The 13,185-nt window shown below is 47.7% G+C and overlaps 1 protein-coding gene across 2 annotated transcripts in view; it reads right to left on the bottom strand.

Moving 5' to 3' along the window:
• Positions 1-5,062, bottom strand: part of UBASH3B (ubiquitin associated and SH3 domain containing B) — a 77,008-nt gene extending 71,946 nt beyond the window's left edge. For both annotated transcript variants that reach the window (XM_075521058.1, XM_075521057.1), the window contains exon 1: positions 4,659-5,062. In XM_075521058.1, the coding sequence (XP_075377173.1) occupies positions 4,659-4,710 (52 nt within the window). In that variant the 5' untranslated portion in view covers positions 4,711-5,062. The remainder of the gene's footprint in view (positions 1-4,658) is intronic.
• Positions 5,063-13,185: the final 8,123 nt, after the last annotated feature.

Raw genomic sequence — 13,185 nt, 5'->3', positions numbered from 1 at the left:
GTAAACTGTACAATATTCCCGACTATCCCATTTTTATGAGGGGGAAGTGTTTGCGATTATGTCTAGCGTCAGCAGATCCACGCAGGAGCACGGCATTACACATTGAACCAACATGATGGACCTGTCTGTAGAAGATGGTCCCCCTTTTTCAGGCTGAGATGATGGGAAGGAACATCAGTTTAGTTTTGGAAAGCTTTGCCACCTGTGTCAAGAACAGTGCTTATCTCTTACGCTTATCACACAGAGCGTGGCAACCAAAAAAGCATGATGCCTCTAATTTAAGTGTTCTGTTTATGGACAGTGATTTACCCTGTTTGAGTAATGACAGGGGCCAGAGAATTATCTTCATTTTTCTAAGTCTGGATCTCTTCTGAAACAGTACCTCAGGGCTGTGGCTTGAATTCAGAGTTGTATGCAGAAACTCAAGTAACATTTTAAATTTTATATATTTATATATTCATGCACATATGTGCACCCAGAATTAACACAAAGAAAGCAGGATTTTTTACTCATACTAAAATTTAAACTTTGTTTTCGAGGAGGTTTTGGAGGAGTTTAAATTCTGACATGAAACTTTTAAACTTGTGAATCACTGAACTCGCAGGTTCTGGAGCCACACTGGTTTCTGCACCGTGCAGGCTAAAGGATTTCAACTGCTTATCCCTGTATTAGTTCCAGTAATGGAAGCTTGGTCAAAGGCTTTCTTCCATCCTGAAAGAAACTGCAGTCCATCACTAAATTCTCCTGTGTTTAGCATTTTACAGAGATACATGTTATGCATCCATTTTTTTTAATTGCTTGTACACGTATAATAGTTTTCAATGATCCCCTGTGGTTTCAATGGCCTGTAAACTACACTGTGCTTCCCTTTCTGTTCACTCTCAGGAAGACTATCAACACCTATATAGGGATTATCACACCATAATGAGAGGCGCTGGCAGTCAGATTAGGTCTGTGGGTGCAACCGCTGACAGCAGATCCATAATGAGATGAGGTACAATATTTTGGGGCAACTGGGAAATAATAGTTGTGCTAAATCTCTTTCTAGAGGAAGCCTGTTCTTTTGTTTAGGGTCTTGAGACACTGAGGATCTGGTTAGGCTTTTGTGTGACCCCGGGTAAAATGCTTGTCTTGGAGCCCAAATTGCAAAATGGCAATCATAACATCACCTTTGCCTTCCTTCCTTCTTTAAATCAGAAACTACTTGGGATAGGGACAGCCTCCTCCTGTGTGACTAGACAGTACGTAATATAACGGGCTAATTGCGAAATAAAAAAATAAGGATTGTGTGCTGCCAAAAAAACCCAAAATAGAACAACTCTTCATAGTAATAGTCCAAAGCAATGACATACTACAGTGGTTTGAGCAATTGCCATGCACAGGTGAATGCATCCAGAGGTGGTTTGTACATCCCTGCATCACCATTTAATTTAGAGTAGCCCAGCCGAATTGAAGCTGTTGCTGGGAAGGAGGAAAAGAGAGAGACAGACACGCACGTGTCCAGGGGCACACGACAGAGCTGCTCTTCTACCTGTGCCGACAAGGACTTTAGTGGGGGAGTGGGGAAAACCTCCGGGGTCTCAGCCTGTGTTGTGGGACATTGACATCAGTGGAGCTCCATTCACTTCAATACCTGCTCTCCATTTATCTTCTTTCAGAACGGAAGGATATGTCCTTCTTCGACGGACCCTTTATCCCCAGTCCCCCATAAACCACATGCAGGATAGACAAATAAAGACTTATTTAATAATGCCTTGATTTGAACAAAAGATCCATGGCAGTTTTGCACTTGATACCTGAAGCGTAAATGCCTATGACATCCTCTCTTGGTTTCAGCCTGGCTCATACAGTTTTCTACCCTTAACTGAGCGAGTCTATACTAACCATCCAGTAATACTTGGAAATCATATTTAGTCTTTCACCTTTGATTATTTTAGCATATGTAGGGTGGAAGTGGCTTGCCCAAAATAACACGGAACTGGGAAAATAAAGTGGACAGAACAATCTTCAGCTCCTGTCAGCAGTGCAAGCCCAGGATCATCTTGGCCATCTGAGCTCTTGTTGCCGTTATAAACTGTAAGCATGGAGAAGTATTATCAAATAATTAATGATTTCCGTTTTGGAGAGACAAAAGCTGACCTGTCCATTGGTAGGGGTGTGAGGTACCTGAAGTTACTGGAGCTGAAAGTCAGGCGATGTGAGTACTCCCGAGGATCTCGGTACTGGCTCAATACCCCATCTGAAAACAGCACTCTCGTGATGTCCAGGTAGCTCCTGTGTCTCCTGCCCTGGCTTCAACAGTCCTCTCTGTTCCCTGCCCCAATCAGTCCCCCTGGCTCTAACAAGAAGCCGGGAGGCCACTGATGCCAACAGCAACGGCATTTTGTGACATGCCTGATAGACTCGTCTGACAACTTGGAGCTTTGTTTTGCATAAGCCATGCAAACAGATGGTCACCACTTTTAAGTATCAGCCTGGCTTGTATTTGTACGCAGGATCTACAGGCACAGATCTGAAATCCCGCGTTTCGCTGAATTCTCTGTCTCCTTTTGTAACTGCGGCTTTGGGGTAGAAAAGAGGGGTGGGAGAGTTTTGGGAGAAGACTCAAAAGGGCTTTACTCTAAGGCTACTTCTCAGTAACATCTTTGGGAGACAGGGTGTTTTTACCTCCTTGGCAACTCGGTATCTCTTTCATTCACACTTGCAGAGTAACGTGCTGTGAGTTAAAAAGCTGCTTCTGGGAAGCAGCGACCTTTAGGGAATGTCTTTCTGCCATGCAGTCCCGTCTCTCATGCTTCCGAACCTGTGTGCCGTTCCATAGTGTGCCCTTGGTGGCAGTACTTAGTGGTTTGGGTTTATTTCTGTTTTGCTTCTTATCTGAATTCTAGTCATGAATTATTTGTAGTATTTCCAGCAGGCTGGAACGGGGGCACTAATTGCTACTTCAGATCAGGAAAGCGGTCCCCCTCCCAGCAGGCAGCCGAGTTGTCAAACAGGGTTGTATCGCAGTACCTTGAATCTAGTATCAAGACAGCTTGACCCGTCTGACTGGTTATATTTGCAATAAGTACTCTTTGCAGTTGGGGATATTTTGCCCATTTCTCTAGCTTGCTCCCTGTGTTTAACCTTCCTTGTCTTGAATGATGAAGTTTTGGGTCCATTTGTGTCAAATGTTAGCGTTTTCTTGGGCAAGAATATGAACCATAGACATAATTCCTCAGCTAACGGTTAGGCAGGACCAGGGCTGACTGTCAGCCTTGATGGCACTGTCGTACAGGTAATAACTAGTTTCATTCATAGTACCAAGCTGCTTTCTTCTCTAGCTACACTGAAAGATGCGCATCTGTTTTTCCAAACGAGCAGAGCATGAAGTCACCGGTCTCCTACTATCTCCGTTTGTAGGCGTTGTATATAAATGCTGTATATTGATTTCAATAGATAACTATAGATCACTGACAGACATAAGGAGCATAAGTAGGACAATGGAAAACACATTAGATTTTCTGTACGTGCTAGTGGGTCTACGGCAATCTCATGAATCCGTAGATGACATACTTAAAACTGCATGTATCTCTGTATTTATAAAAAACTGCACAAAGACAGGCTGCAAAACCACTGAGTTCTGACTGGTATCAAGAACAAAAGGAAAACTTAAGCAGATCAAGGAATCATCCAAATCCCCGCTGGCTTCATCTGCATCCTAAAGCGCCCAGTCCCACTTCAGGAGTCACCACGTTTAAAGCTGGGAGAGTCATCGTTAAGTTATCATTAGGTTGCTGCCTAATTAATTTAAAGCATAAGCACATGCAGGGAGACTACACCAGGGCACGGCTAAATCGGGCAAGAAAAACCTACCACTTTGGACTACGGAAATTTTCTTCTATTGCTCCGTTCCTTTCTGGTTGACTTGTACGCGGTCTAAAGAAAACCTCCCGGGTGACCAAAGCAATCGCGCCGAGGACTACTCCTTTCCAAAGCGGAGGAACGATGGGCTCTGCTTTCGACCGGGGGGTGCAAAAAGCTGCCTCCCTGCCGATCCCCAACTTCCCGGCGATGCCTGCCGGGCGGTGCAGGCGGGCTGCCCCGGGCGGGGCGGGGGCCCTTCAGCACCCCGGCTCCCGCGGGCGGCGGGGACGGGACGGGACGGGACGCGGCGGGGACGGCACGGCACCTGCCGCCCCCCGGCACCTCGCCGCCTCCCTCGCCCGCCGCCGCCGGGGCAGCGCTCCTGCCTGGCTGCGGCGGACCCGGCGCAGCCCTCGGCCCGTACGGCACCCCCGAGCCGCGCCGGGTCGCTCCGGGAGCGCATCCCCCGCTCCCCCGGCCGCTCCGAGAAGGCAGCCTCGGGCCGCTCCGGGGGCGCATCCCCCGCTGCCCCGGCCGCTCCGAGAAGGCAGCCCCGGGCCGCTGCCGGGAGCGCATCGCCCCGCCGCCCAGGCCGCTGCCGGGAGCGCATCGCCGGCCGCTCCGGCAGCGCATCCCCCCGCTGCCCGGCATCCCCCGGCGGCCGGAGCTCCCTCCTCCCGCGGGCTCGGCTCCGCGCCGCCCGCCTGTCGCGGTCTGGAGCAGCGAAGCAGCGAGGCAGAAAGGCGCCCGGCGCTTCTCGCCGCCGTAAAACGAAAGGGGGGGGGGGGGGAAGGGGCCGTGCGGCGACTTACGCCCGGGCTTTGGGGAAGCCCATTGACAGCAGGATCTCCAGCGACGAGCCATGTTTGATGGTCCCCGCGCGGTGCTGCCGGTTCCGCCGGGGGATGACTTTGCTGTACAGCTCCTCTTTGGCAGCCATGGCGTGCGGTGCGGGCTGCCCGCGCTGGGCCATCACGCAGCCATCGCCGCCCGCGCAGGGCCATGCACACCCGCAGCGCCCAGCGCCCCGCCGGGGGCCGCGGCCGGGGCAGGGGCAGGGGCAGGGCCCGGGCCCTCCTCCGCGCCCAGCCCAGCCGCCGCTCGGCGCGCCCGCCCCGGCCCGGCCGCCCCACACGTGCGCGCCCCGCGCAGCCCACGCCGCCAGCGGCGACTCGGCAGCGGCTCGGCGGGCGGCTCGGAGCAGCCGCCCGCGCCGCGGCCCCGCGCAGCCCGCCCCCGCTCTTAAAGCCGCCTCCGGGCGGGCGGGGGCAGCCCCGGCGCGGAGCGCCGGCCCCGGCCCCGGCCCCGGCCCCGGCCCGGCCGGCAGCCAGCCCCGGGTCGTCCCCGCGGGCGCGGGGCGGGGGGGGGTCGGGGCGCTGCTCTGGGGCTGACCCCGGGGGAGGTAAGCGGGGGGGTGCGCTGAGCAGGAGGGCTGCTGGAGCAGGTGGGAGAGTGAAGGCTTGCTGTAAAAGACGAAAGCACGTGCACAAACCATTATTTTGGGTTTTCTTGGTTTGTTTTGTTTTTTTTTTTAGGAAAAGCTCTGCCCGATACTGACCTAACTCTGCAGGAGGGAGAGCAGAGGGGGAGGTAGGGTGCTCTGCAAGACAACGCTGGGACTTCAGGGGCTCTGTCCGCCGCTCGACGCGGCTTTGATGTGGTAGCACTAGTGGTTAAAGTCAATTGCAGTTAAAGGCAAAAGAGTTGCACTCCAAAAATTTCCACCTCACTCCTGTGTTTCTGCAGCCTTCTCGGCCCTGGCCAGGCCGTCACTTGCCATACGTGGCCTCAGAGCCTGTCCGTTCCAGGGCAGGGGCTGCCCTTCCCAGGGTAAGCTCCGCTGCCACACAGAGCTCTGCTCTCTCCCCTCTCCCCTCCCATGCAAAAGCTGCATGTTCCTGTGGGCTGCGTGGGACAAATACTGCTGCTTTCTTCCTAGTTGTAGTTCAGTTCAGGCTTGTGTTCGGGGTGTAAACCAAGGGGTTTATATGTGGCAAGAGGCATCCTCCTTCTCCTCTGTCTTTTTTCCGACATCCCCTTCTGCCCTCCTTCACCACCCGCCCCACAGCCTCCCTGCTTTCCCCTTCGCTTTTAAAGACAAGCAGATACCACTACTCATCTTCCCAGAGCAGGCCCAGCTCACAGGGCTGCGGGGAACAGCGTGAAATTACAACCCTGCAAATAAATGAAAATCATTAAGAAGCATTTTTTAAAAGTGCAAGAGTTTAGGTTGGGGAAGGAAAGCAATGTTGGCAATGACAAATCCATCGCTACAGTTATTATTATTAGCATTAGGCAAAACAAACAGCCCATTTCCATTTTGTTGTATCAGTGAAGCCAGAGAAGGGGAGAAATCCCCTCCCAACTATCTGCTCATTCCCCTCCTGTGCCAGTTTATTTTCTGCCGCTTTATCCAAAGGCGTGATGAGAAACGGCTGCGTGCTGCCGTCAGCACTCCCGCGCTACGCCGGGGTCTGCGTTCCCACAGGGACAGCAGGCCGGCAAGTCATCCTCGCGCTGGCTGAACTAACAAGCGCCATGAAAATTAAAGCTCCAGAAGGACGTTGCACAAAGCGGTACTTGTTCGTTTCTTGAAGTCAGTTGTAACTCCTTTGGTATTGCTGAGGCACTGATTCTTCCGTTTACCCCCACTATTAATTAGCAAGAGCTTCATTAAAGTCAGTGGGTGAAACCAAGAAGCATTTAGTCATGGATTTCAGCCATGTTAGACATTTTGAAACCATGAAATCGGGATCAGGCACCCAATCTATTCAATCTTAACGGAGGAGGAGAGTTAAGGATTACTAATAACAATATTTGCACTGAAATATATATTGCCAGAGCTCCCAGAAGTGTTCGTCACCGACAAACTCATACCCAGCCATGCTAGGAGCAGCACAAAGATACAGTTAGTTCTGGACCTGTGGAAGGGGCAGGCGAAAATCCCCACCGCCCAGACAAGCACTGCAGGCAATTCCCAGGAGAATCTGATCAATCTACAGGGATTTGCAGCCCACAGAAGTCTGTGAGGATTGTTGTGTTTTGGCTTAACTCGATATGCTTCACTCAGGGATGTTTTTTCGCTCCAGCTGTATTACTCAATCAGGAAATAACAATAAAAATGTAATTTGCTATGGAAGGAGCTTCCAGGGACTTTGCCCAGATGAAGGAGCTTCCAGGGACTTTGCCCAGATGAGAATCTCTTTCCTCTAGCTGTGACAGATTCACATGATCGATTAAAAAAAATCCACATTATAGAAGTTACAATATTGAAGTTCTGTTGGTTGGATGAATTGCTGCAACTAACTCCACTGGAAGCATCGAAGATGTTACAACAAACAAGAAGGAACAGAAATAGGATGTTTACCCAGCGAGGCTAGCTGAATGTGTAATTCGTAGCCCATCAGTGAAACTGGCTGCGTACTGCGCCTGCGAAATGAAAAATCATTTCAAGCCTGCTAAGAGAAACGCCTCATGTCCGTTTAACTTCAGTGAGTGCCTCTGCATTTGATCTGGCTGTGCTTTTTTACATCAAAATCCTTTCATTGGGAAGCAGTCCTTTTTTTTTTTTTCCCAACAATTAAATATGTGCCTTGAAATAATGCTTCCTCCCACCTTTTTTTTGATTGAAAGCTGAAAATGAAAGCTGTCTTAGTGATCAAATAGGGAAAGGAAAGAAAAAAAAGAAGTAGAAAGCAAATTTTTAAAAAAGCAAACACCCAGAAAATTGTGTTTCAGTCCTCCAAATGTACAATAATTCTAGTGAAAAAAATGAAATATATGGAAGGATTGTACCTGTATGAAACCGCTGATATGCAGTTTATTTTTAAATGCTGTTAGATTTTCACATAAAACCTTTCTCGTTTTTTTTTCACATGGCCTTCCCTCTGCTGGCCTGATCCTAGAAGCTTATATGTGTGCTTAACTTATTCCTGCTCATCATTTTCCTGACTTCAGTGCAACAGCTTCCGAGTGCACGAAGGCAGGCAAGTGTGCGAGTTCCTGCAGCAACAGGCTTGTGTGTGTCCTCTGTGCTCTTCTACTGTGTTTCTGAGTAAAACTCAAATATTATCCCTTTACCTACAGGAAAATGCGTTCTTAGGGGATTATTTATATCACTTCCTTCAATGCGACACAGAATTAATTGGGGGGGGGAGTGTTTGAAAATGCCACACTGGACAGCGAGTGGGAGTGTTGCTATATACTTCAATAGGAAGAGGTCAGGGTCCTAAGGAATTTGAGCCAAATTTAGCAGTCTTTCCAGGCTGATGCTACCTCCTTGCGTTCGCATGCAAAGGGTTTACTCTCTAACAATGGAAATATTCTGAAATAAACAGCACAACAGCAGGAAACAGAGCAGGGGTTTTGCTTTCCTCCTTCCCAACTTCCCTCCCTTAAAAAAGGGGTCAGATGCTTCCAGAAAGTCCTTGTTCAAGACTCTGTTTTTGAATTATTACCAATTGAATTGCGTTGTTGCCCCGGGGGAGAGGAAGGGACAGGGACAGGGACAGGGACAGGGACAGGACAGGATGTGGAGCTCCTCCTGGGCCAGCACCTCCTTTGTAGGCGCAGCAAGGAAAAGACTGTCCCTTCTCCCTCCCGCTCCCAGAGAAGAGGAAGAGAAAAGAAGTCTGCCATAAGGCAACCATTGAGTAAAAGCTGAACAATGACGGACACAGCAAGACGGCCGTTTCCTAGCCTTTGAGCCTGATCTTGCAAGGATTTGCCTGCTTAAGCCATTTTACATACACAGATATTCCACATGGCAACTCCAGGCCCATCGGCAGCTGGGGGGGAAGGAGGGCTACCGCCTTCCCCCTTGTCTTGCTTTGGCAAGTCCATCCTTCCATTATTTGCCTGCATGTTGAAGTGGTGTCGACACGCCTTTGAGGCTGAGCACCTCAATGTGCTAAATAATTAAAAATAAAATTGAGTCCACCCTCAGCACTTTTTCCCTTCTTCTTCTGGTTTTTTTTTTTTTTTTTTTTGTCTCCCAAGTTTCCAAATGTCAAGAAACGGTGATTTATCACTGAGGAAAATGAACAGCTGCCTCACACTTGATTCAAAACAGCATGAAAATTGAGTCAAAATTATTAGTCAGAGTTTTTACAAAGCTAAGACCAAAGAAACTTCAGCAAACTTCAGCTCATTTCCTCTGTCGTTGGTAATTGCTCTGTGGGCAGTGTTTTGTGACTGCTTGGGCTTTGTGTTGTAACACCCATCTGAGCATGTTTGGAACAACTGGTGAGCCTTGGTGAAAGTGGAAGAACAGCATTCCTGAGCAACTTAGTCTTAAAGCCTGAAACACCTTTGTCCAGATACTTTACCTGTTTGGGCTTCGATAATTGAGCTGGAATGAGCATTTATTTGTGGCTCTGTCCCGCAGGGGTAGTTTCCTTCCTTTGCTAAGCATCCATCTGCCTAGGTACTTACATGAACCTCCTCTTCTCTCATCACCGCAATACTTGAGTCCCTCCAGAGTATTTAAAAATAGAAAGAGCAGCTGGTTTATAGGAGAACAGGATTCTGTATTTCGTCCAGAAGGCTGTGAAAGGACTTTCTCACCCTTCACCGTATCTACCTCACCTCAAACCTCTGCCATGAGATTTGGGCTCTGGGAGGATTCATTAGGGCTGCAGAGCACTCCCTAAGGACCAGGGATTTTTTATCCATCTCCAGCTTTTATTGCCTTGAGGCTGTAGCTCCAAACTCTGCTGCAGACGTGGAGGTGGATTTGGGTCCAGGGCTGGTCACAGGACTATTGGCTTCATTAGAGAGCAGCTGGGGCTTGGGCCTGGAGGATCCAAGCTGGCCACAGGCACAGGAGAATTTGCTTTTCTAGCTTGGATTTCCTTCGAATTTGGAGTGTATTTTCCTCATTACAAACAAAATCCACTTTAATTTCATCATAATCCCTTCATTTGTGCGTAGAGCTATGGAGTCGAGCAGGACCGTCAGGTATGAGCCAAGAGGCAAAGCGTCCTTCAGATATTGCACTTTGAGAGTAAGGGGCGGGAGATGACATCTCGTGCAGCTCGCCTAGCTTTCAATCCCAGTTTTCAGTGTAAAAGAAAAATAAAATAACATATGTATTTTAAAATGCTTTGAGCTGTTTTTGGTTAGAAGGCAACAGGGGATTCTGTGTGAGGAAGGACTCCTGGCTTTCTTGCTGGATGTGCATAGGAAATGATTTACTCTGCCAACTCTTCTCTGGAGCCCAGTTCTCTCGGTTCGGTGGCCCCGTGGAGTGAGGGTACTCAGGGTACGTGAGAGCAAAATTTGCCTGCCAGGAGGGATGGCGGCTTCATTTGGCAGTCTTAGCAGAATGGCCTTTCATGGGTCATTAAAAAACGAACAAACCACATACGTAGGAATAGCGAGTAGCTGAGGCTTTGCAAAGGCAGACTTTACCCTCTCTTAACCTGGGCAGTACCTAGTTCTTTCATTTATACGGCAAATAGTTGCATGCAGCAAATCTTGCTTTTAATTTCTCCTTGCAGACTTGCTCGCTGCGGCAGCGCAGCTGAGCGGGGGACGTGCACGTGCAGTGTGCTGTGAAAAGCGCTTGCAGGCTCTGTTCAGTAACATAGGTGGGATTTTCAAGGGGAACTAAAGCACGGGTAAATTAGCATATTGGTATGAAATCCACTTATGCTGGGCTTGAGGACCATGGTTAGCTAGTTCCTGCCATGGTCTGCTCTCTGTAATCCTGGTCTCTGTTAGTGGAAGAACAGTTGAGCAAACAAAAGATTAATAGGCTCCCTACTTCTAGCCCATGTGCAAGAAACATCTTGAGCATTGGCTATCTTATCTATTGGATTGCATGTCTGTTTCTGCTACACTTGTATGAATCTATTTTATTACGATGATTATTTATTTGCTTGGGAATGAGCCAAGAAATAATGAGATACAATAGAAAGCTGCTGGGATTTCCCCGACTCCCACACACAGTAAAATACGCTGATCTGCAGGAGGTTGTACAAAGTCTGCAGCATTTCTGCAAAGGCCTTTCTTTTTGACTTTTGCTTTTGTTGTAATTACTATTTTTTGTTGTGATTCGTTTAGCTGCGTTCCTGTATCGTTAACGAGGCCCTTCTCAGATTACTTCAAGAAAAATGCATTTGTTTGATATAGCATTGAAAAGGAAGGGAAGGGGCTGCTTACGGTCACTTGAAATCTTCCTAATTCTTTTGTAGAATTGCTTGAAAAGATACGAAGATTGGTGATACGGTTTAGTCGCAAAGACAGACGATAACAGACTAAAAGCAGCTGAGTGACACTAAGGATTGCTTTGGTTCCTTTTCTCATTTTTCTTTTGTTATTTTTGCTTTTTAACTTTCCTCTCTTTGGATACGGCAACAGCCTTTGAACGGAGAAGAGAGTGAAAGTGCTTACAAGCAAAAGTGAAAATGATTAATCAAGTTTCAGAGAGTTCATTGAAATAGAAATAATAAAACAGCAATAAAGCAGGAATGGTAGAGATAAACAAAATTTGAAAAAATGTTTCTAATGTAGTCATCAAACATGCTGAGGAGCATGAGAGACCAATTTTTAATGTTTATGATAAGAATTTTATCTGGAAAACAGCACTTTAATACTACATGTTTTTATTACAGAAGAGGATTGTTTTACATGTATGTGTATGTCCGTTATAGATACATTTATGTAGCTTGAGAGGAACCGAAAGATGTGATTTCAATATGAATGAACATCATCCAACATCCTGCTTCAGCTGCAAGTGTTTGCAATTTATTTCATATTTAAATCTTCATTATATGAATGGCTAAAAGATAGAAGCTGTTCTCAGTAAATTAAATTCCACCGTATGTGGCTCCATGTGTAACTCCTTGCAATCATTTACTAAAATGTTACATTCCTACTTAGAGCATAAATTTCCGTAGTGCTTTGATTTCAGCTGCTACTGTCTTTATCTGACTGAACGACGCAGCAAATTAAATACGCTCTGTTCCCTCAATCAAAACTCTGATCTCTACTAATAATACTTAGCATAAACCTTGCTCTTGTCATCCGCAAAAAGAGTAATTAAGATTTACTGGTTAAGGCCACAGTCCTGAAAGCGTACGCATATGTTTAACTTCACTGCTCAGCATAGCCTCATTGTACTCCCAGCAATGAAATTAAGTCCATGCATCAGCGTCTGCTGGACTGGGGCCCAAGGTAAGACTTGATGCCTTATTCAACACATCACATAAAAATAAACGTGTCGCTTTGTCAGTGCTTTGTAGCTTTGTTTATCCAGCTCTGCTAGTACGAAGTAGCTTGCAGTCGTATTATCCTACTTGTGTTTCTTGTTAGGATTTTGAGGGGTAAACAAAACAAGGCAAGCAAACAAGGAAAGAAAAGAGTTCCTGTTTGCAAATAATTTCCCATCTGTTTCTCATTCTGTTTGACTCCGGGGAACATTTCCACACTGTATACGTCTCATTTTAAAGAACACAAAGTCTGGATGAACGCTTTGAGCTTCCTACTTCTGAACTGGGTTCCTATTTCACTCGGATCTGTGTAAATGGCCCATGGCCCTGCAGGAATCCTTGGCGTTACGCTGGGCTAAAAGCAACCCCGCAGTAATTCCAACCGAGCTGCAGGCTGCTGCCTAATAGAGGAGATGGTCCCTGGTGCAGGGGCTGAGGCTGCGCACCTAGCGAAGCACGGACCTGCTCAGAGACGGGGGAGAGTAGAAAATAGAGCTGCGACCGCAGCAGGGCTGGGCGGCCGGGTGGGGACCCCGGGCAGAGCAGAGCTCGGGGGCTGCTGAGGAACCTGCAGCTCGCAGCCTCGGCAACCTCATCGCCTGTTGCCCCTTCGTTTCCCTGCCTGGACCGATGTGCTATTCCAGTGAAAACGTGGTAATGAAGCATGAGGGACTTTCATCTCTGAGAAAGGGTTCTGGAGAACTGCTAGAGTTCCTAGAGAACAGTCCTTTGGGTTTTCTGGAAATGCAAAGGCACCCTGCATTAATTCTTTTTACAACTTAAAACCACCACCACCACCACCAAATATTATAAAGTTTTGTTGGACAAGGGGTTTTTGAATCGTTCTGAAGCATCATTAAGATGGAGAATTGTTGTGGCTGTGTTCAAAGTACAGTCTGAAAGCTCCCTGTCTGCATTAAATCTGGTAGGATTTCCCATGTTAACCTCTGAAATACTGAAGGCAAAGACCTAAGCGACTGGATTCAGATTCCTGCTTTAGGGTCTAGTAACATTGCCTTTTTAGAGGCATTCTGTCAAAGAGTAGGCGATGAAATAGTTGAATTTAGACAAGCAAAAATAGGAATAATTGCAAATGTACCTTCAATAGAACTTGCAGTCCTGTTGA

This window comes from Mycteria americana, chromosome 19, assembly GCF_035582795.1.
Source record: "Mycteria americana isolate JAX WOST 10 ecotype Jacksonville Zoo and Gardens chromosome 19, USCA_MyAme_1.0, whole genome shotgun sequence".
In the NCBI taxonomy this organism is placed as follows: Eukaryota; Metazoa; Chordata; class Aves; order Ciconiiformes; family Ciconiidae; genus Mycteria; species Mycteria americana.
This window is presented reverse-complemented; position numbering and strand designations above follow the sequence as displayed.